This window comes from Onychostoma macrolepis, chromosome 21, assembly GCF_012432095.1.
Source record: "Onychostoma macrolepis isolate SWU-2019 chromosome 21, ASM1243209v1, whole genome shotgun sequence".
NCBI classification, from domain to species: domain Eukaryota; kingdom Metazoa; phylum Chordata; class Actinopteri; order Cypriniformes; family Cyprinidae; genus Onychostoma; species Onychostoma macrolepis.
This window is the reverse complement of record NC_081175.1, coordinates 2,893,211-2,917,349: the sequence shown is the minus strand read 5'-3', so window position 1 is coordinate 2,917,349 and position 24,139 is coordinate 2,893,211. Positions and strand designations below refer to the sequence as shown.

Here is a 24,139-nt window from a genome sequence, read left to right as displayed (position 1 = left end):
CCCCACAGAGCCGCGCGTCCAGATAACAGCGTCATCACTAGTGCCACTTTACTCTCCTCAGAGGAGAACGTCACGGGCTGGAGAGAGAAGTAAATCGAACACTTGGTTAGAAAAGTTCGGCACATATTTGGTTCTCCCGAATACCTCTCGGGGGTGGGGATGCGCGGCTCTGGCCGATTGATGTTGAAATTCTCCGGGGGAACAGGCGGGGGCGGTGCTGGCGCAGTGGGACCTCTCAGACGTTGTAGTTGGGAGGTGAGCTCGGACACCTGCGTTACCAGAGCCTGTATCGCCCGACCCGAGGCACCGATCTGTTCATCCTGACGGTCCATGCGGGCGTGATTACCGGCATACATCTGCTCGAAGGTGGCTGCACTCGCTGAATCCATAGCTTGGTCAGATGGTTCTGTCATGACTCGAAGGGAAAAGTCACGGATTCAATAGCAAGTGAAAACAGGTGTTTATTAAACACAATAGAAGAGGTAGTGTAGATGAGAAACGAGGCAACAGTAGAAATGACAGGCTCGGCAACGCAGGACTCCGTGGGCAGAACGCAATGGACGAACCGTAGACGATCCTCGGAACCGGCAGGCGAATCTCAGCACAGGAACACAGGAACACAGGAACTGGAGCGAGGGAGAGAAACTGTGAGCCGAACCTGAACCTCCACAACCATCTGACAAAGACAAGACGAGGTGACTAACAATATATAGGACATTCTCATTCAACACAGCTGGCGCTGATCAGCTCATCAGCGATAACGAGCCATGCTGATGAGCCGCGCCCCATTCACACAACACGCACACACATAGCAAAGGCGAGTCAGTGAATCCATGAACCGTGACAGCTTCTTTCAATTAATTCTTTGTCAAATGTATCATATTCTGGTTATAGAAATCAAATATTTAATAGTGTTTTCACTATATTTTGGATTTTAATATCCAGTGCAGAGTTGAGGTTATACGGCTCGGTGATCAGCCGTGAAACAGTGGTTCTGTTCAAATTCCCTATAAAATCATAAATGATTCCCTTTAAGCTAAATTAACATGTTTCCCTTACATATGTAATCATCACTACAATAACTGATTTTTTTTTTTTTAAATGAAAATCTGCCCAGTTGCATTGTGGGAATATTCTGACATTCCACTGTATCATATATTTGTCTCTTGGTTTTATGTTTTGTTCTTTATGTTCTTTTCTCAATTTGAATAACAGAAAAATAGAATGAACTAAAATTTTGATTAAATAGTAAATACAAAAGAACAAAACCCCAGCTTGCTAAGGTTATATCCCAGTGTAGTACTCTGATGTGCTGTTTGGTAAGGAGTGGGCCTTATGAATCGGTTCTCTTAGGTGAACATAGAGCACCACAGTCTACGCCGCCGCCACCATTCATTTTTTGGTTCTAACTACAGGTGCATCTCAAAAAATTGGAATATCGTGAAAAGGTTTTTTTTTTTTTTACTTATTTCAAAAAGTGAAACTTTCATATATTCTTGTTTCATTACATGTAAAACATTTCAAAAGTTTTTTTGTTTTAATTTTGATGATTAGAGCTTACAGCTCATGAAAGTCAAAAATCCAGTATCTCAAAATATTAGAATATTTCCTAAGATCAATCAAAAAAGGATTTGCAAAATGGAAAAGTTCAAGTTCTTTAAAGTATGTTGATTTATGCACTCAATACTTGGTCTGGGCTCCTTTAGCACAAACTCCAGCATCAGTGAGGCGTGGCATGGAAGCGATCAGTCTGTGGCTCTGCTGAGGCACTATTGAGTCTTCAGCTCATCTGGATTGTTGGATCGACTGTTTCTCATCTTTCTCTTGAAAATATCCCATAGATCCCACATGGGGTTCAGGTCAGGCATGTTGGCTGGACAATCAAGCACAGTAATATCATGGTCAGCAAACCACTTGAAAGTGGATTTGGCACTGTGGGCAGGTGCTAAAATCCTGCTGGAAAAGGAAATCAGCATCTCCATAAAGCTTGTCAGCAGATGAAAGCATAAAGTGCTCCAAAATCTCCTGGTAGACGGCTGCATTGACTTTGGACTTGATAAAACACAATGGACCAACACCAGCAGATGTCACGGCACCCCAAATCATCACTAACCTCAGAAACTTCACTCTGGACTTCAAGCAGCTTGGATTCTGTGCCTCTTCCTCCAGACCTTGATTTCCAAATGAAATACAAAATTTACTTTTATCTGAAAAGAGGACTTTGGACCACTGAGCAACAGTCCAGTTCTTATTCTCCGTAGCCCAGGTAAGATGCTTCTGACATTGTTTCTGTTTTAGAATTGGCTTGTTAGCCCTTTTCCTGAAGACGTCTGAGCGTGGTGACTCTTGATGCACTGACTCCAGCTTCAGTCCACTCCTTGTGAAGCTCTCCGAAGTGTTTGAATCGGCTTTGCTTGACAGTATTCTCAAGCTTGTGGTCATCCCTGTTGCTTGTACACCTTTTCCTACACAACTTCTTCCTTCCAGTCAACTTTGCATTTAATATACTTTTATACAGCACTCTGTGAACAGCCACCCCTTTCAGTAATGACCTTCTGTGATTCACTCTCTTTATGGAGGGTGTCAATGATTGTCTTCTGGTCCATTGCTAAGTCAGCAGTCTTCCTCATTATTGTAGTTTCAAAGAACAAAGAGATACCCGGAATTTATACTGTAGTGATAGTCATTTAATGAAACTCAAATATAAATATTCTAATATTTTGAGATACTGGATTTTTGACTTTCTATAGGCTGTAAGCTCTAATCATCAAAATGAAAACAAAACAACTTTTGAGATGTTTTACTTTACATGTAATGTATCTAGAATATATGAAAGTTTAACTTTTTGAACTGTTACAAAAAAAAAAAAAACGTTTTCACGATATTCAAATTTTTTTAGATGTACCTGTATATTGCAACTCTGTCAGTACCACAGCAATAATTTAAAACACTTAGAAGTGGAGAAGATGGCTTTGTAATCTGCACAGAGTTTGTCAAACAACTTGTGCACTAGTTGAAGGAAATAAAAACCTCTCTGGGTACAAACTACAACTAAACTTGCTATGTAGCACCTAAACTACATGTTTATATTCTACATCTACATAACAGTTGTGATGTTAATTGTTTGATTTATTGTCCCAAATTTTACATTAAACTTTTGATAACAAAATTATTATAATTTTGTTTTTAATTATTTGTATATAATGTATAGAAGTATATACCATTTTAACCATATAACCAGAGCAGAAATAGTAATAAACTAAATTAAATTGTGCACATATCTAGCCAACTATTATTTTTGTAGCAAGCAGTTGTACTTTGAATTGATCTTACCAGTAACCACTCCTAACACTAAGAAAATATTTCCTTCTGGATAGTGAGTGGACAAGAAGAGAATACTCTTATGTTTTGAGTACATTTATTGTATATACTTGTCCTTTTATACAGATTTGAGGGCGTTACTCACCCTCTTTGAATGCCTTGTGGCCTAACATGATTACTCTACATACTGTAGCATGCATGATTACATAAAGATTGCTTAGTGATAATAAATTAGTTAACTGTTACCCCCACCCACCCACCCAACACACACACACACACACACACACAACACACACACACACACACACACACACACACTTCTCTGTTCCACTAGAAGTCTTAATAGTTAATAGTTAGTAAGGTAGTTGTTAAGTTTAGGTATAGGGTAGGATTACGGATATAGAATATGGTCATGCAGAATATGTGCTTTATAAGTACTAATAAACAGCCAATATGCTAGTAAATATGCATGCTAATAAGTAGTTAACAGTGTCAATTGTTCCCTATACAGGTGCATCTCAATAAATTAGAATGTCGTGGAAAAGTTCATTTATTTTACTAATTCAAATCAAATTGTGAAACTTGTGTATTAAATAAATTCAATGCACACAGACCGAAGTAGTTTAAGTCTTTGGTCCTTTTAATTGTGATGATTTTGGCTCACATTTAACAAAAACCCACCAATTCATTATCTCAACAAATTAGAATATGGTTACATGCCAATCAGCTAATCAACTCAAAACACCTGCAAAGGTTTCCTGAGCCTTCAAAATGATCTCTCAGTTTGGTTCACTAGGCTACACAATCATGGGGAAGACTGCTGATCTGACAGTTGTCCAGAAGACCACAAACATTAATTGCCAAAGAAGCTGGCTGTTCACAGAGTGCTGTATCCAAGCATGTTAACAGAAAGTTGAGTGGAAGGAAAAAGTGTGGAAGAAAAACATGCGCAACCAACCGAGAGAACCGCAGCCTTATGAGGATTGTCAAGCAAAATCGATTCAAGAATTTGGGTGAACTTCACAAGGAATGGACTGAGGCTGGGGTCAAGGCATCAAGAGCTACCACACACAGACGTGTCGAGGAATTTGGCTACAGTTGTCGTATTCCTCTTGTTAAGCCACTCCTGAACCACAGACAACATCAGAGGCGTCTTACCTGGGCTAAGGAGAAGAAGAACTGGACTGTTGCCCAGTGGTCCAAAGTCCTCTTTTCAGATGAGAGCAAGTTTTGTATTTCATTTGGAAACCAAGGTCCTAGAGTCTGGAGGAAGGGTGGAGAAGCTCATAGCCCAAGTAGCTTGAAGTCCAGTGTTAAGTTTCCACAGTCTGTGATGATTTGGGTGCAATGTCATCTGCTGGTGTTGGTCCATTGTGTTTTGAAACCAAAGTCACTGCACCCGTTTACCAAGAAATTTTGGAGCACTTCATGCTTCCTTCTGCTGACCAGCTTTTTAAAGATGCTGATTTCATTTTCCAGCAGGATTTGGCACCTGCCCGCACTGCCAAAAGCACCAAAAGTTGGTTAAATGACCATGGTGTTGGTGTGCTTGACTGGCCAACAAACTCACCCGACCTGAACCTGAGGTATTGTCAAGAGGAAAATGAGAAACAAGAGACCAAAAAATGCAGATGAGCTGAAGGCCACTGTCAAAGAAAGCTGGGCTTCCATACCACCTCAGCAGTGCCACAAACTGATCACCTCCATGCCACGCCGAATTGAGGCAGTAATTAAAGCAAAAGGAGCCCCTACCAAGTATTGAGTACATATACAGTAAATGAACATACTTTCCAGAAGGCCAACAATTCACTAAAAATTTACTTCTTATGAAGTATTCTAATTTGTTGAGATAGTGAATTGGTGGGTTTTTGTTAAATGTGAGCCAAAATCATCACAATTAAAAGAACCAAAGACTTAAACTACTTCAGTCTGTGTGCATTGAATTTATTTAATACACAATTTTCACAATTTGAGTTGAATTACTGAAATAAATGAACTTTTCCATGACATTCTAATTTATTGAGATGCACCTGTACTAGAGTGTTATTTAAGAGTGCAAAGTCAAAGTTAGATACTAATTGGTGTGTGTTTATCAGTACCAAATAAAAGTAGATTGAAAGAGTTCAAGAAGACGAATGGTTCACAGTGAACCCACTGAACCATTCTTCCTGGGGATTTAGTATATAAGGCATTTCCTTGAATCATCAGTTTCCATCCTCGCCTCAGGGTTTATCTTGCACTTGGATTACAGAGGATTCAATGGTTAACTTCCACCACCCCAGAGACTGTGAATCCTCTTCAGTTTTCCTCTTCAGTGAATAATTAATGGTACCATTCACAGCTAGACTGCAACATGCACATTTTGAGTCCTGGTCCTTTCAATAAAATCAACACATTTATAGGTGATTTTGGTGATAATGGTAATCTTCAGTGATCAAATATCTTTTAGTAGTATTATACTATAAGTTGCAAAGCTATTTGTTTGATTAAAATTGTAGACTAGCATGGTGGTAGCATTTCTTCTTTTTAAGTCACATAGCTTAAGCATATCAAGCAACAGTTTCCTTCATTTAATTTTCTTTTCTTTCCTTTCATTTAAGTTTTTTCCTCATGTTGTTCCTCATTGTTGTGCCAGTATTCAGACCAGTTCCCACTATAATACTCTCTTCTTCTTTCTAAATGACTTTTTGTACTCAGTAAGTTAATTTAAAGTAGTTCGCTGCCACCTACATCTATACAACAAAACAAGCTATCATATACTAGTACAGCACACAGTGAACCGAAACAATGTTCCTCCAGGACCACGGTGCTACATAAAACAACACAGAACTACAACTGTTGCGCAGCCTCTCATTGCTTTCTGGGTTTGGTTTTCTCATGCATACACTTCTCATCTTCGGAGGAGTCACTTTCATCTGACTTGTCTTTAGGAATCAAAAGAATGACATTGTGGTCTGACCGGCCAACCGGGGGTCTGCATTCAGATCTATAAGCCCCTTTCACATTCCCATAGCACTTATCCAGGGTGTTTTCTTTTCTGGTTTTGCATGTGACATATTGCTCCAGGCCCAAGTGATCAAAGTTACAATGGTTGAAATCACCCAACAAGAAAACAGGACCACCATACTTCTCCAGAGCACGATAGTAAAAATCAGCGATGACAATGGCAGCTTGAGTCTTTTTAGCACCTGGAGGGATATACACAAGGATGAAGGTAAGTGGTGGAGCACCCTCAGGGTGGTTATGTGGTATAATGGACACAACCATTAACTCATAATTTGGAGTCTGCATGATGTTTTCCACCTGCACATCAGTCGCCCAGGCCTCATTCACAAGCATCATCAGTCCCCCTCCTCTATGTTTCTGAGTAAGCCGTGGATCACGATCAGCCCAGAGAGTCTTATATCCCGGCATGTCAATGCGGGATGAATCCGAATTCATCCATGTCTCTGTAATGCAGATCATATCGCAGTTTTCCACATCTTCCAACATTTTTTTGAACTCCTCTTCTTTATTTGAAATAGAACGCACATTAGACAACATTATTTTAGGAAGGCAGAACTTTAATTCCTTTACTTTTGTTTTAGACTTGTTTGGTGTTTTTTTCTGATCAGGTTTCTTCTGCTGGTTTAGGTTTAAGGTTCTTCTACTGTCTTCAGTTGAAGTAGCCTTCTTCTGTCTTTTGTTCTTGTTGTCACCTGATTTGTCTTTACCTGTGGAACCATGCTTAGTTACTCCTATGTCTTTTGTGCATAAGAGAATAAACTTCTGTGTCTTCCTGTCCTGCTTTTGGGTCTGTTTATACTCCATACAAATGGTGCCTCGTGTGTATGTTTGAGATTCAAACATCTCCAGAGCCAAATCAATGTGACACTCCATTTCAGGGATTTGTTCGAGCATCTCTCTGAAAGATAAATTTAGAGGTGATGAAATCCAGTCATAAATTCAAGATCTATTGTATTATAATTATTGTGCTATAGTAAGCAATTATTGTGCTATCTTACTCAATATACCATTTACATAAAATGTTCAGAGAAACACTTATGTACTTACTGTAATTCTTTCAATTGCTTTTTAATTTTTTCACAGCCTCACGGATTTCATTAGCTTTTGTCTTCAGAGATGTGCTAGCTTTAGTCTGATGTTTGCTATTAATCAGTTCTTCACAGTTATCAATCAAATCAGGAACTGTGAATATCAGCCCAAAGATTCCTCCTGCAGCCTGCAAAGATGTGAAAATTTTACACACACACACACACACACACACACACACACACACACACACACACATATATATATATATACAGAAAATTGTGGACACCTAATCATCACACCCATATGTGCTTGTTGAGCATCTCATTACAAATTGTGACCCCTTTTTATTGTTATAATAACGCCCACTCCTCTGGAAAGGCTTTCCCCTAGATTTTGTAATGTAGCTGCGGAGATTTGTCCATTCAGCTACAAAAGCATTAGCGAGGACAGGCAAGAAGACCTGTGGCACAGTCAGTCTTCCATTTCATCCCAACAATGTTCCAAAGATTGTTCCAAAGCCAGGGCTCTGTGCATGCCACTCAATTTCTTCCAGTCCAACCTTAGCAAACCATGTCTTAAAGGGATAGGGTCATTAATTACTCACCCTCATGTCGTTCCAAACCCATAAAACTTTCGTTCATCTTCAGAACACAGATTAAGATATTTTTTATGAAATCCAAGAGCACTTTGACTGTCCCATAGACAGCAAGGGTACTACCACGTTCAAGGCCCAGAAGAGTACCAAGATGATCGACAAAGTAGTCCAGCCCGAAATATATCAAACACCACTGCCTCTTTTCGTGTTCATTTAAACGTATTAATAGAACAATATAATAAAGACCAAAGATTACCTGTTAGATTTACCCAAAAGGAATTATATCTTATGTTTATCCACTACAGAGGCATCAGAGTCAGCTGCAAATGTCAGAAGGACTAGCCGAGGTTATGCTCCTCTCTTCGGGATACATGAGCACTGAGCGCCCGGTGATCGCGTGGAGCTCACGTCTCCGAAATCGGCTAAGCACATTTTCAAATAGGCGCTGTTTTTATATATAAACCGCAGATTTGAGTTTAGACACACCCCTACTGCTGATTGGCTAAACGTTTGTTTTGGGACTTGGTCCCCGACTCAGTTTTCTAAAATATTTTTGAAAAATTGCTTACCCTGCCTTTAATTTTTGTTCTGAAGATGAACAAAGGTCTTAAGGGTTTGGAACGACATGAGAGTGAGTAATTTGTCATGCTGAAACAAGTTTGTGCCCCTTAGTTCCAGTGAAGGAAAATTGCAATGCTACAGCATACAAAGACATGCTATACAATTGTGTGCTTCCTACTTTGTGGCAAGACCTTGGGGAAGACCTTCATATGGTGTGATGGTCAGGTATCCACATACTTTTGGCCATGTGTAGTGATTTTGTCACTATGTAGTCATTTTTGTCAAAAAGTAAACCAACATTAAGAAACCATGTGGGGAAAAAATAAGTACACTCCATAATTCAGTAACATGTAGAACCACCTTTAGCAACAATTATTTGAAGTAAATGTTTCTCTAAGAGTTTATCAGTCTCTCACATCATTTTGGCCCATTCTTCTTTACAACGTTGCTTCAGATCACTGATGTTTCAGGGCATTCATCTGTGCACAAATCTTAAGATTGCAGCATCTCAATGTGGTTGAGGGCTGGACTTTGACTTGGTCATTCCACCACCTTTATTTTCTTCAGTCATTCAGATGTTCATTTTCTGCTGTGCTTGGGATCATTGTTCTGTGGCATGGCCAATTTTGGCCCACCTTAAGCTGCTGGACAGATGGCCTCACATTTGGCTCAAGAATATTCCTGTATAAAGTGAAATTCATCGTAGTCTCAATGACTGTAAGTTTCCCAGGTCCTGTGTCTGCAAAACAAGCCCAAATCATCACCTCTCCACCCCCCTGTACTGAATTTGCTGGGACACCTACTCCTGGGAAGATTAGCAATTGTCTTCAAGCCTATCCATTTTAAAAAAAATTTAAAAAAAAATCTTCTTACTGTAGAATGGTTAAGTTCAAATGTGATGCAGTAGACCCTTGCAGATCTACTGCGGGACGTTTTAGGTCCGTGAAAAAAATAGATAAATGATGGCTTGACCCTTAGAAGTAAATGAAAGGCGACTTTTATTTACAGTGCACCTGAAAAATGTCCAGTGGTGAGAGTATATATAGTATTTCCACAAGTGCTCAGTCCAAAACACAAAGATCAAAGTAGCAAAAAAAAGAAAAGAACAAAATAAATTACAAATAATATGTACAAACGAGTATCCACAATATACAAGGAGGTTAGGTTTTGCTTATGGCACCGCAGTAGCACGTTCGCTGACTTGGTAAACAAGCCACTTGATGTGAGCCTGGCCTCCCTTCTTATAGGCCAGGCCCCACCCCCTACCTGGAGGGTACCATTAGCAGGTAAGTTTCTAATCTTATTATCTCGTAAACTTAACATAAAATATCAATCATATTATAAAACACAAAAACCAATAAACAATTATTAAACATATTAATAACACAAATCATTAACATTTAGTATCTTTTCTCTCCACAGAAAAGATGACCCAGTTCCCCACACAAAAACAACAATGGTTTCGTCGGACTACAATCGCATTGCGCCGGCGCAGCGCGGGCAGTGACGTCATAAGCGGGCGCCGCTCGATCGTTGGGTTTGGCCGGCGCAACGTGGAAGTCCGACTACTTCCCACACACACAGGACAAAACGAACTAAAAAATAAAACTTCAAACTAACAACAGTGTGTCTGTGTGGTTTATCCGGGGTATGTATACTGTAAAGGGGGTGAAGAGTGTGTGGAATGTCCGTGTGCCATCGAGATTACGTGTGCACCCGCTCTCCTGATGGCTAAACAGCAGGGGTAGGAATGAGGTAAGTGTGTGAGTATGTATATATGTGTATGCCAGTACTGCCGTTCCCAGCGGTGAAGATCAACTCTTCACATCACCTCCCCCCTCTCCAAGCCACGTACTGTCCGGGTACCGGGACAGGTAGTCGGCAACCAGGTTAAGCCTCCCAGGCCGATGTCGTACCTGTGAAACTGTAGGGCTGGAAAGCTAGGTACCATCTCGTGATGCGGGCGTTATGATCTTTCATTGTGTGAATCCACGTCAATGCCCGATGGTCCGTCTCCAGGTCGAACTCTCTCCTCAAGAGGTAGTATCGGAAGGATTCCAGGGACCACTTGATTGCGAGACACTCCTTCTCGATCGTGGAATACCTGGTTTCTCTGGGCAATAGCTTCCTACTCAGGAACACAACTGGCTTCTCCTCTCCCGCAGTCCCATGGGCTAGTACTGCTCCAATTCCCTTTTCTGAAGCATCCACTTGCACCAGGAACCGCTGATTGAAGTTGGGGCTTTGTAGGCCTGGGCTGGAGCACATCCTCTCTTTGAGGATGCTGAACGCTTCCTCACAGGCACCAGTCCATGCCACCGGGTTCTTCCCAGTTTTGGTTAGCAAGTCCGTTAGTGGTGTTGCAATGTTAGCAACGTCTGGGATGAATCTGCGGTACCAGCCCACTAGGCCCAGGAAGGATCTCACCTCCTTTTTTGTCCTAGGTCGGGGACTGCGCTGAATCGCTTCCACCTTGCATACCTGGGGTCGCAGTTCGCCTTTGCCCAGATGGTATCCCAGGTAGCTGGTCTCTTGCCTAGCCCACTCGCACTTTGCCACATTCAAGGACAGGCCCGCTGCTTGAATCTTCTCCAGAGTCTGTCGTAGATGTTCCAGGTGGTCTGCCCATGTATTGCTGTAGATCACAACATCGTCCAAGTATGCAGCAGACCACCCTTCGCAACCCTGGAGAACTTGATCCATGAGTCGCTGGAAGGTCGCAGGTGCCCCGTGCAGCCCAAAGGGTAGGACCGTAAACTGGAACAGTCCCACTGGTGTCCTGAATGCAGTATATGGTTTAGAGTTTGGATCAAGGGGAACCTGCCAGTACCCCTTACACAGATCCAAGGTAGTAATGTACCGGGCCTGTCCTATCCGCTCCAGCAAGTCATCAATTCTAGGCATCGGGTAGGCATCGAACCTTGACTGGGCATTAAGCTTGCGGAAGTCGACACAGACACGCAAGGATCCATCCTTCTTCGGGACGATGACGAGGGGGCTACTCCATTCGCTGTTGGATGGTTCGATTACGTCCAGCTACTTCATCATCTCAATTTCCTCCTTCAAAGGTGTCAGTAGTCTTTCTGGTATTCGGTATGGCCGCTGTCGTGAAGGGGTTGTGTCTGTAAGGTGGATGCTGTGCTGTACCAGTTCTGTCCGTCCAGGCCTCTGACGGAACAGTAATGGGAATCGGTCCAGGAGGTCTTGCATTTCAGCCCTTAAGGGATCATTCAGATGGCTCAAGTTCACCATTGCAGGGTGTCTCTGAGGTCTCACCTCTGGAGCAGGCTCATCCTCTTCCTCATCATCCACCTTCCTTACCATCAGCGACCTCTCTGGTGTCTTATTGGGTGTTTCTTTCCATTCCTTCAGCAGGTTTACGTGGTATGTCTGGTGCGACTTCCTCTTGTCAGGGTGGTGAATCTCATAGGTTACTGGCCCCATCTTCCTTACCACAGTGTATGGCCCTTGCCACTTTGCCAGGAGCTTGTTCGTGGAGGTGGGTAACAGTAACAGCACCTTTTGCCCCGGCTGTAGTTAACGGAATCGTGCCTGTTGATCATACCACTTCTTTTGTGACGCTTGTGCCTGCTGTAGGTTTTCTTTAGCTTCTTCTCAGTAACGCTCGAGGCGGTTTCTCATTTCCAAGATGAAGTTAACAATGCTCCTCTCCTCTGTCTTATCTGCTGGCGCCATCCAGGCCTTCTTCAGCAGGTCCAATGGGCCTTGGACCTACCACCCATACAGGAGCTCGAAAGGGTTAAAACCAGTTGAGGCTTGAGGTACTTCCCTGTAGGCAAAAAAAACGAAGGGCAGCCACTTATCCCAATCGCGTCCTGTGTCTGTGACGAACTTCCGCAGCATGCGCTTCAGTGTCTGATTGAATCTCTCCACCAGTCCATCGGTTTGCGGGTGGTAGGGACTGGTTCTCACCGCGGTGATACCCAGTTGCTGGTGGAGCTGCTTCATCAGGCGGGAAGTGAAGTTCGTCCCTTGGTCAGTTAGAATCTCCTCTGGGATGCCTACCCTGGAGAACAGCTGGATGAGAGCATGGGTAACTTTCGGTGTAGTGATGGTGCGAAGTGGGAAGGCTTCCGGGTACCTTGTTGCGTTGTCACAGATGACTAAGATGTATCGGTGTCCCGCACTGCTCTTCTCAAGTGGTCCCACAATGTCCATGGCGATGCGTCGAAAGGGGGTAGATATGATGGGTAGCGGATGTAGTGGTGCTCTGCCCTGCTGACGCACAGTACTGGTCTTTTGGCATGTGGAACATGTGGTGCAGTATGTTTGGACATCAGTGTACATGGTTGGCCAATAGAATCGCGTGTGTATGTTTTGTGTTGAGCCAGATGGCCTGCCCATGGAACTGTATATGCCAGATGTAACACTAGGGGGCGACAAGACAGGGGAACAATTAAACGTAAAACATCACCCGTTTGCACATACAACACATCATTTTGCAAAACATACTTTTCATTACCCACATTAGGATCACTTGTACAACCAACTTTTGCAAATAACGGTTTCAAGGTTTCATCTTCCCGTTGCAGTTCACTAATGTTTTCTGGGACCTGCCAGCCATTAACCTCAAGACCCTCCGTGGAAGGTTGAGGTACTGGAGTACCCATGTACTTTATGAGGTGCCGCTGGCGGCGTGTCTTTCTCGGGCCTTTAGTCCCGCCCTGCAGCAGACTACTGTCAAAGTCTGGCAAGGGCTGAACACCTGCCTTAGCTTGGGCCCTTGTCACAGCAGCAAAAGATTGTTCAGTGTCATGAGTGGTCACATTAACATCAGTTTCGACAGTCGGGTTAACATCATGATCAACATTCACATCAGTAATAAGCAAATCAGTCAGCACAGGCATGTCCCTTCCCAAAATCATATCAGCAGGCAGATTGTCCACTACTGCTACATTTAGCATGTACACCTGGTCCTGCACACCAACTAACACTTCTGCCCGGGGATACCTCTTTACATCCCCATGTACACATTGTACTGCCGTTGTAGAAGCATAGTTGACATTAGATACATGACAAGACTTAATAAGAGACAATGAACTACAGTGTCCAGCAAAGCTTTCAGAGAATGTCCGTTAACAGAAATGTCCAAAACCATTTGACTAGTTTGTCCCTCTCCACCAAAGTCTGTGACATTGTCTTCTTCTCTAGGGGCATAACAAAATCCAGTCAATTTGGACTTCCTTACCGGGCACACTGAAGCCTTGTGCCATGGCTGCTGACATGAAAAACAAATGAGTCGTTGACCAGTTGTAATTTTAAGCCCTTGTGTACCTGCTGTAATCTCTTGGGGTTGGTGGCTCAGTTCAGACACATGACAACTAGCATGTTGGGTGTAACATGCTTTACCTTTAGGGGGTTGAGAGCGAGGAACAGTTCTGTGAGCGTTCATGTACTGCTGGGCCAACTTGGCGGCTGCCAGTCCTGACGTTGGCTCGTGCTCCTTAACCCAGGTTCAGTTGTCGAAAGGGAGCACTTGAAGTAACTGTTCCAAGATCACAAGTTCTCCAACCTCCTCTTTGGTATGCAGATCTAGTCTTACCCAGCACTGGTAGAGATTCCGCAGACGATGATAAGTTTCTGTTGGAGCTTCCCCGTCCGGCACTGTCGCTGCCCGGAACCGTTGACGGTAAGTCTTCAGTGAAATGTTGAATTTCTACAGAAGCGCATCTTTCAAGTGGTCATAATCATCTGCTTGATCCTCATCCATCGCAAGGTATGCCTCCAACGCTTGTCCAGTCAACAATGGCACCAACCGACAGCTCCACTCCTCTCTTGGCCATCGCCATGCCCTGGCCAGTCGCTCAAATCGCCGAAGGTAGCTCTCGATGTCATCCCCCTGCTGTAGAACTGGCACCGGCATCTCCGTTCAAAGAGGCGGCAAGCTCTGCTGAGTAGAAGCTCTTGGTGGTGAATCAGTAAGTTGCACTGATGCGTTGTCTGTGGATACTCTCCGTGGCGCAGGAATTGGGAGTTCCATCCGCATGCTCCTGGTATCACTTGGAGTCACTGGTGCAGGCCTGACTGTCTGCAGAATGGATTCTTGTAACCCCCAGAGCTCCAGAAGGTATCTGTCCTGCCTTAGCTGCTGCGCATTGAGAAACTCTCTCATGAGGCTCACCATGCCCTCACTGGAACGGGATGGGCCTGGCTCGCTCGGAGAACCTGGAAGCCCCACTGATGCCTCCTCTTCCGATGATGTCCCCAGCGTGTCCCATGCAACATCCTCTTTAACAGCATCCTTTGCTTGGGATCGCAAACCAGGTCTTTTTCCTTTTGGCGCTTTCTTACGGGTAGCCATCCCACCGCTGCCACCAAATGTGATGCGGCGCGGGCAGTGACGTCATAAGCGGGCGCCGCTTGATCGTTGGGTTTGGCCGGCGCAACGTGGAAGTCCGACTACTTCCCACACACACAAGACAAAACAAACTAAAAAAATAAAACTTCAAACTAACAACAGTGTGTCTGTGTGGTTTATCCGGGGTATGTATACTGTAAAGGGGGTGAAGAGTGTGTGGAATGTCCGTGTGCCATCAAGATTACGTGTACACCCGCTCTCCTGATGGCTAAACAGCAGGGGTAGGAATGAGGTAAGTGTGTGAGTATGTATATATGTGTATGCCAGTACTGCCGTTCCCAGCGGTGAAGATCAACTCTTCACAGTTGGGACAACAATTGCTTCTCTGAAGTTATGGTTGATATCCTTTCTTCTTGGCGTGATGCTCTAGAACACCAAACTGACAAAAGTTTGCCAATAGTAACACCTGGCTGCTAAATACTCTTTTAATGACTGTGGAAGCAGGAAGGGTGTACTTATTTCTTCCCCACCTAGTTTCAGAATGTTGGTTTATTTTTGATGAAAAAATGACTATATATTGAACTCTGTTGTTTTTTGTTGTCACCTGAGGTTTGTATTTGTCTATATTGTTATTTAGACGCTGATGATGAAAAACATAGAATTGAAGGAGGATGTACTTTTTCCCCCGTGACTGCGCTGTATATACAGTATATACATATTTGTTTGTGTGTGTGTGTGTGTGTGCGGTGTTTATATCTATGAAAAATACCTGGCCTGTTCCCTTTGCCACAGTTTTCAGTGAAAGACCAGCCATTCCTTCAATAGTTGTCACCAAAAGTGGACTATAATATTTTTGTCCTTTTTTGCTGCTGTTTTCACACAAAGGTAGGCAGCAGAAAATCCAAAGGCTGCTAGCAAACAACTGACTTTGCCGAAGAATTCAGCGTCTAGATTAAACTCAGGATATCTGTGATGTGTATCCATGACATCACTTCTCAAGAGGTGCCTTATGTAACTAAGGGACAGATCTCTCCCACTCCGTTTGGCCATGGCTCTCAGGATTCTCGCTATGATTTCACACTGCACATCATCGGAGGATGGCGCTTTAAAGCATTGACTCTCACACTCCTTCTGGAGTTTCTTCTGGAGCCCTTCAATATTGTTCTGGGTCTGTTTGATTTGATTAGCAGTCTTCTCTGCTTTTTTCATTGTTTCACTGGATTTCCATGTCTCCACAATCGAAAATGTAACACTAGCTGCAGTACCCGCTCCGGCTGTGATAGTAGCTGCCGCTACCAGCAAGGGTGCAGCCAGGCCTCCGGTCAGAAATGTTGCAATGCCTGTTCCAACAAGGGCGGCAGACCCAAGCACAGTTGCGGTGTTTCCCACTAACTGGCCTGTAGTCATCTTCTCCCGCATGTTCTCCAGCTCTGTGGCCAATTCCATGAGTTTATCTGCACATTCCTCCTGCTGAACAATCCAACGGAACAGCTCATTGCACAGTTCGTCTGCCACACCCATAGTAGAAGAGGAAAATTGAGGAACTGGAATTAGAAAAAAAAAAAAGAACAGTTAGAAGTTATTTAGATTCTGAAAATTAGTCTCAAATGAAAAAGACACTCGAGTATCACTTTGTGTAATCTGTTTGCCATTTACAACCAGAAAGTGATCACTTCACGAGTTCACACTTACATATATTTAGCACGAGTAACGTAATGCGTATTTGGCGAGTATGGTAATACGTTGTTGGCGTGCTGTCCTGGGGAAGGGCTCCGAGCTCGGGAATTGCCCGAACCCACAGTACCCCCCCTAGTGTGTTGAGAACTTTAGTGATAATGGTGGAGAAGGGGTGGTGGAAGGATGCTGATTAGCCGTCAAATGAATGGAGGTATGTCAGCTGTATTTATACCCGTGTGTTGATTAGCTTGATGGCGTACCACTTGTGTCTAATTAGGCTAAGTATCGGACGTGCTCCTCCCGAACTTTGTTAATGAAACATAATTTCACGAGTTAACACTTACATATATTTAGCACGAGTAACGTAATGCGTATTTGGAGAGTATGGTAATGGCGTCCGTTAGAAGATCGGGGCTCACTGAGTCTGACAAGTAAGACAGAAAGGTAAAGTTGTGTGGTCGGGAGGCTTCGTCGACATCCGTCTGGAGACGGACACTCGCAGCATGGATGGGTAAGTCTCGCCGGCCGCAGGATGGAAAAAAGGTAAGTTTGTCTGGCTGGGAGACTCTCACCGATGTCCGCCAGGAGCTCAATACTCACTGTGTCAGATGGGTAAGCCTTGCCCAGCGAGGGATTTGAAAAGGTAAGTTTGTCTGGCCGGGAGGCTCTCGCCGGCATCCGACCGGAGATAAATACTCACAGTCTGGATGGGTAAGTCTCGCCGGCCACGGGATGGAAAGGTGAGTTTGTCTGGCTGGGAGGCTCTTGCTGACGCCCGACGGGAGCACAATACCCACTGTGTCGGACGGGTAAGTGTTGCCAGCGTGGGACTTGAAAAGGTAAGGTTGTCTGGCCGGGAATGCGCTCACCGGCGTCCGGCGGGAGATCAGGGCTCACTGTGTCGGACAGGTAAAGACAGAAAGGTAAAGTTAGGTGGCCGGGAGGCACTCGCCGTCATCTGACTGGAGATGGAAGCTTGCAGCCTGGTTGGGTAAGACTCTCCGGCCTCAGGGTGGAAAAGGTAAGTTGTCTAGCTGGGAGGCTCTGCCAGTGTTTGACAAGATGTGAAGATTCACGGTGTCAGATAGGTGAGCCTCGCCAAGCGTGGACTTGAAAAGGTACGTTTTTTAAAAATGTCTGGAAGGCTCGTACCAATTTATTTATTTGTTTATATTTATTTTTTACCCAATTAGAATCTGGTGGGCTGATTTAATGTGGAACTGGTTCGTTCTGATATAGCTTTGGAAAGCTTCTGAAGACCATCTTCCTAGGGTTTGGATCTGTTGTTTGGTGAGGCCTTTTTTGGGCTGCTGATGTTGCTGCCACGATGCGAAAGGAATGGCTGGAGAAATTTTTTGCTGAAATGCCTGCCAATAGCAGGACAGATTTAAGATGTTTTTGGAACCAGAAGCGACTGGCGGGTTTTTTGGCCTTGTCTAAGAATAGAGGTTCGAGAGGGGATTTGGCCTGGGAAATTCTGGAGCGGAGGTACTCAAGGACAGCTTGGTAAGGTTGGATAGGAGAAGAGAGATTGAAGATGTAAACGAAATGACCTTTCTTAATTTGGTCTGTTTTACTTTGTTAGATCAGAAAATAAATGGTTTCGCTATCAAGGATTGTTAGGTCTGAGATGGTGGAGTTGATGGCCGGATCGAATTTAGAGGAGATGGTGAGCCCTGAGCATCTCGGAACCGAGAAGGCTAGAGTGAATATGGCGTCCGACGGGAGATCAATACTTATGGCGTCGGACGTGTAAGTTTCACCTATAGTCAGACGGAAACGCAAGGTTTGCTCGACTGGGAAGCTCTCACGCATCTAACGCGAGTTCACTACCCGCAGTGTCAGATGGGTGAGCATCATCGTTAGTCGACAGAGAAAGGTATTGCTCCACCAGGAGCGCTCTTACAGCATCTGACAGGGAGTTCAATACTCAGAATAATAGTCGTCTAATAGGGTAGATGCTATGAGGATTGCTTGCGTGATTGTAAGACAATCCAATAGCGGTGCCTGATAATACATCCGGAAATCTTGGTGCTGCTAGCGTCCAACGAAATGGGATTCCCTGTGCTAGCGTACCCTGAATAAGTGCCATGAATCTGGATGGATAGGCATGACTTGGAAGCTGAGGTGATGTCGACTTTGCCAGCCAGGTGCTAAGACCCATGATTTGTCATATGGATTGCATGATCATTGTCCTACTATTGAGAGAGAATTCATCGAGGTGTTTTATGCTTGAAACAGGTAGTTATGTGGAGCTGACAAGTCGGTTAGAAGGTTTCTTACCCCAGAATTTCCTAGCAGCCACTCCAATGGGCTAATGCTGAGACAGCGGTCGACGAAAGATCTGATCATGAACCCTCGTTTAATAGGGGAAAGCTAAACAGATTAATTCTGTGAAACGGCTGAATGTTGTGATTGGAAAAATGGCAACTTTTGACGTCCATATTCGATCATTTACGATAATTATGATAGTAATAATTACGATAGTTTCTGACGTAAAGAAATGGCCAAATGTTAAAGATTAAGTGGATATTTGAATTGGATGTTTAGCCGAACGAGGATTAGATCGCACGGTGGCATATAGACCAGTGGTTCATAAATCCATAACTGATAGAATCGTAAGAGAAAAAGGAGTAAAAGAAAGAGATGTGTGGGTCTGTATTGTGAGCAGAGGCAGCCTTGTGGCTAGCTCCTGCTGCTGTAGCTGTAGGCCACAGGAAGGAAGTCCTGAAGAGCTATCGTGTCCTGCTCTGCTAACGGAAGTAACCTCACGCTAGTGTCTGCTACGGGAGCTGGAGGCCACTGTAAAGGAAAAAGAAAGTTATTCGTAGCAGAAGAAAAGACTGAGATGTGTGGGCCTGTGCTTGCTCCTGCTGCTGTAGGTTACCTGGACATTACAGCGTGTCCCACCAAATGTTACAGTGTTGCCAATTTAGCCATTTATTGCTGGATTAGCCATTCTCACACTAGTCTAGCCACTTTCAAATGCAACAAATGCACGCTTTTTTTTTTTTTTTTGGATTGTGATCAAATTATCCACAAAACGAAATTAATCTTATCCATTTAAGGAATGCTGTGTGTAAATTAAATACTGCACTGTAAAAACAATTCCTTAAAATTTACGGTAAAAAACCGGCAGCTGTGGTTGCCGGAATTCTACTGTAAATAATATGGTAGCAACATTTTAAGTTTTACGGTTTTAACTTAAATTTACAGTCAAATATCGTAATTTCATTAACTGATATAATGTTAATATACCAACCTATTGAAGTACTGAAATCTGTTTTGTACCTTTGAAATACACTGATAACCACCAAATGCAGGTGGTGATGAGAAAGTCACATGATGCACCAAAGCCCATTACAGGCAGCTTTAAATAATAACATATATAGAAGGTGCACAGTGTCATTCACACAAGCATTAAACATCATGGTGAGACTCATTAAATTGAAATTTGCAATAAACATTCATTTAACAACATTAGAAAAATCTACCAAGCTATTGAACTTGATGGATTTTGGGTGAGCCTTGAGGTACAAACCGGGCCAAAGGACAAATCTGTAACTCTGCCATGCATGATACACACACTTGGTAAATGTTTGTTTGCATTTTTTGTTTAATGAGTTTAATTATGTGAAACCATAGTGTCTCCCTTACAGATGTGTCCCCTTACAGTGCACTAAAATAAACTGTGAGCTCTGTGTAGATGCACACACAGCACTCTAGTTAAAACACAGCAATAAACTATTTCGGAAGTGTTAACTCATGTAAATTACCCATGTTAAACCCAAATTTATACTTTTTATACTGCAGGTGTTTCTTCCCTTAAATATAAAAAAGCAGCTTTCTAATCACAATGTGTCTTCAATTCTTATTTAAAAGAAGAAATATACCATGAACTATTAATATTATTAACTATTAACTATTGCCACCTTCTCTGGCACCAACATATTCATATTTTACTTCATTTTACTGCAGAAATAATATGGATGGGGGTTTCCTCCCTCAGTCCAAAGAGGTGTAGGCTGACTGGTATTTCCAAACTGTCCCTAATGTGTGAATGTTTGTGTAGGAGCTCATGGACTCTGGCCTTCCGCTTAATGGTGTCAAAAGTTGGACAAAACAGCGCAAGCTCATGAACACAGCACGCAAGCGAGTACTGCGTGCACAGTGACAAAGCTCGCACGTAAAATGTAAACCTGAGGAAATGGTTTCTTTTGTGTCTTTTTTATTCAATCAAACATACTGTGTTTGAGAGCAAAATTATTGTGTAATTAAAAAAATAAAAGATTTGCAGTGCGTGTCTTTTTTTGCAGGTCTAAAACTTTTGTTTGTGAAAGTTATTGAAAAGTTTTGCTTGCGAGTGAAGCTGTATCTCAGTGGGCGGTCTCTACCCACCAGGATGAAAGGCCTTTTTCTATTGGTCACTCTCGATTGAAGTCACAGGTTGACCACGCCCACTACATTTCCCCGGGATCTCCGCCACTGCCGCCGCTAGTCTGACACAGAAGAGAGAGCGAGGTTGTAGCATGGGAGCAACAGGTGGGTCAATATCACTGTAGAGTGCCTTTTGGTGTCCTGTACATAAATAATTAATTTGCCATGATAACTTAGCCTAATATAACAACCTTTCATAGTCATATGTTAAGTTTTTAAAATTAATAACAAAAGCATTACTTTACTCTTTAGATACATTTTCTAGATTTTTTTTTTTTTGTTTTGTGTAAGAGGATGCATGTTATTTTGCTATGTCCCATGCACAAATTTGAATGATAGTAGAATATTGTCAAATCATTGAATTAAAAAAAATATATCCTATTAATATTTTGTTAACCTGTTAGCTAGCACTACCTAAATTTAATTTATAACAGTTGCTGACTTCAGTGTGCTAAACACACAATTTTGGTATCTTTGGAAAGAAGACCCTTTGGGCTTTACAATCCATCATCCAGAGTTGATAATGCTGAAAAAGATAAAAAGTTATAGAGACTGAAGTGCCTTGAAAAATTTGTACCACACTGAATTTGTTTAGAATTTTTTTTAAATTTCATATAAAAATACATAAAATAAGTCCTGCAGCAATCCAGAAAAGTAATGGGTTGAAAGTCACATGTCTCATGAGTTTATATTCCAAATCTGAAGAAGATACCATGAAAAATGAGATTTTTCTGATACTATATCCAGCACAACCCCTGTTTTATTTATTGGTAAATAAAAAACATTTACCAAATATGTTGAAGAGTTCTACAAACTATTTTAGTCATTATAAATACCACTGCATGTTTTTCAATTATAAAATCATTATAGACAGAATCTTAGACATCATATAAGTGATTTATTTGAGGAATAGCAGTAGAGCACATACATGATCTCCAGCTGCTGTCAGCCGCTCACCAGCAGGTGGCGCAAGCGGCTGTTGATTATACATCGTATTTTTAAACAGATTGAATATTTTGGAAGTGAATTCTGGAAGGTGAATATGAATTGTTGAATTTTTAATTATGAAAATGTGTGTGAAATATTTTGAATTGAAATACTCACAGCTTAAATAAAGAACTGTGTTAAATTCCAGGACCTACAAATGCAAGCCCTGGAAATACAAGGCATTCAAATGCAAGCACTGTTAATTGCAATGCATCTTTTTTCGATTTATGGAATTCAGCATGCTTTTATGTTTCAAAAACTATTGTCATTATTCTGCTTCCATAGTTTCTGTTGCTCATGAAAACATTTCTGAAACATCCGTGCATTTGACAAATATTGCATGTTATTCACTTCATCTGTGATAAAGAGTATCCAAACACCGCGAGAGCATCACTACCGGGAGCAGAAAGAGTCCGACTTCACGTCTCCGCTTTCAATTCCGCCCCCGACTGCAAGCGGCTGCTCTCGCCGATAGGGCTGTGCGGCGCCGCATGAAGTCGAACACACCTAATGATTTCTGAAGGATCATGTGACACTGAAGACCAGAGTAATTATGCTGAAAATTCAGCTTTGATCACAGAAATATATATATTTTTTCTATTTGTATCGAAAACAGCTATTCTAAATTGTAACTTTATATATTTCACATATTACAGTTTGCTGTATTTTTCATCATCATAAAAAACTCTTGTCAAGCAATTGAAAGACACAATAAAAACAGTCCACATTCTGCACTACATTCCAAGTATTCTAGAGCAGAGCATTGTTATATGGACTGATATTATGGTATAGGTATAATAAACTGTCCCTCTAAGAGACGTGTAAAAAAAATATTATTTACAAATTGCCATATACACCAGGAAAGACAAATTATAATGTATGACGGTCATTCATTAATGTTAATGATAATAATTAAAAAAGAAAAAAGCATTTTTATTTCTGTATTGTGTTATATTTGTATGTTAGTAAGTGGTGTTAAAAATAGCTCTAACGAGCTGGTGGGTTTATGGTGGGGTGGGCCGCTCTGTGCCAAAAATGTCCAGGGTGACTTTTTAGCCCCAGTCCGCCCCTGGAGGACACAGACTGTGCAGTATATAAAAATAGAATAAAAATAAGTTTGTTACAAAACTTTACTGGATCAAGAAACATTACACAAGTGAACTTGCGGACGCGTCGAGTATAATCATCATCTGCGCGCTGTTCATGAGCTTGAGCTGTTTTGTCCAATTTTTGACGCCAAGCCGCGCCCCTAAAATTTATGAGCGGCTTGATTAATCACAAGTAGATTAACCGTGATTTCACTAAGAGTGGCTGCTTTCACCATTTAACCACAGTCATTTTACAGGCTGACTGGCTGAAAACAACAACAACAAAAAACTGTGCCTTCAAAAAGCACCCATATGAAGAACCTCAGAATACAGTAACCTATACTTACCTAATACACGATCGATAACTTCACACACACACACATGTCTGGTTTGCTATCCTTGTGGGGACATCCCATAGGCGTAATGGTTTTTATACTGTACAAACTGTATGTGCTATTGCCCTACACCAACCCTACACCTAAACCTACCCCTTACAGGAGACTGTGCATTTTTAGATTTTCAAAAAAACACCATTTAGTATGTTTTTTAAAGGCTTTTGAATTACGGGGACATAGGCAGTGTCCTCATAAACCACCTTCAAATTGTAATACCTCTGTTATACCCATGTCAGAGGTATTACAATATACAAATTTTGTCCCCGTAAACCACAAAAACCAGTACACACACACACACACACTTACTCTGGTCGTGACTAGAAAAATCTCCAGATCTGTGGTGAAAATGGACAGCAGACTCACAGGACACAGCAGAGGGACGCAGATGAATGACAGATTTAAAAAATGGCTGGGTTAAAAATAACCCAATTGGCAACCCAGCGCTAGGTAAATATTGGACACAAGCAGTGTTGGGCACGTTACTTTAAAAAAGTAATTTGTTATAGTTACTAGTTACTTCTCACGAAAAGTAACTGATTTATTAACTGAGTTAGATCATTATAAAAGTAACTAATTACCAAGTAACTATTGCGTTACTTTTAAAAAAATGTTCAAATGTCAAATAACTTTGGATGCCCCCAATATTAAATACACTGTAAAAAATGACCGTGATTTTAACGGTAAAAAACTGTGAAAAAGCTATGGTAAAAACCTGTTAAATGGT

General features: G+C 42.3%; 1 protein-coding gene across 2 annotated transcripts; it reads right to left on the bottom strand.

The window, feature by feature from the left end:
* Positions 1–5,340: 5,340 nt before the first annotated feature.
* On the bottom strand, positions 5,341–23,803 carry LOC131528995 (uncharacterized). 2 transcript variants are annotated; one of them, XM_058758490.1, is made up of 4 exons: positions 23,722–23,803; positions 15,601–16,375; positions 7,375–7,543; positions 5,341–7,225 (listed from the first exon to the last, which is right to left on the bottom strand). In XM_058758490.1, the coding sequence occupies exon 4, from the start codon at positions 7,219–7,221 to the stop codon at positions 6,172–6,174; it is 1,050 nt and encodes a 349-aa protein (XP_058614473.1). In that variant the 5' UTR covers positions 7,222–7,225; positions 7,375–7,543; positions 15,601–16,375; positions 23,722–23,803; the 3' UTR covers positions 5,341–6,171. The 2 variants fall into 2 exon arrangements, with proteins under 2 accessions (XP_058614473.1, XP_058614474.1); XM_058758491.1 differs by lacking the exon at positions 23,722–23,803 and adding an exon at positions 23,368–23,410.
* Between the last annotated feature and the right edge of the window lie 336 nt (positions 23,804–24,139).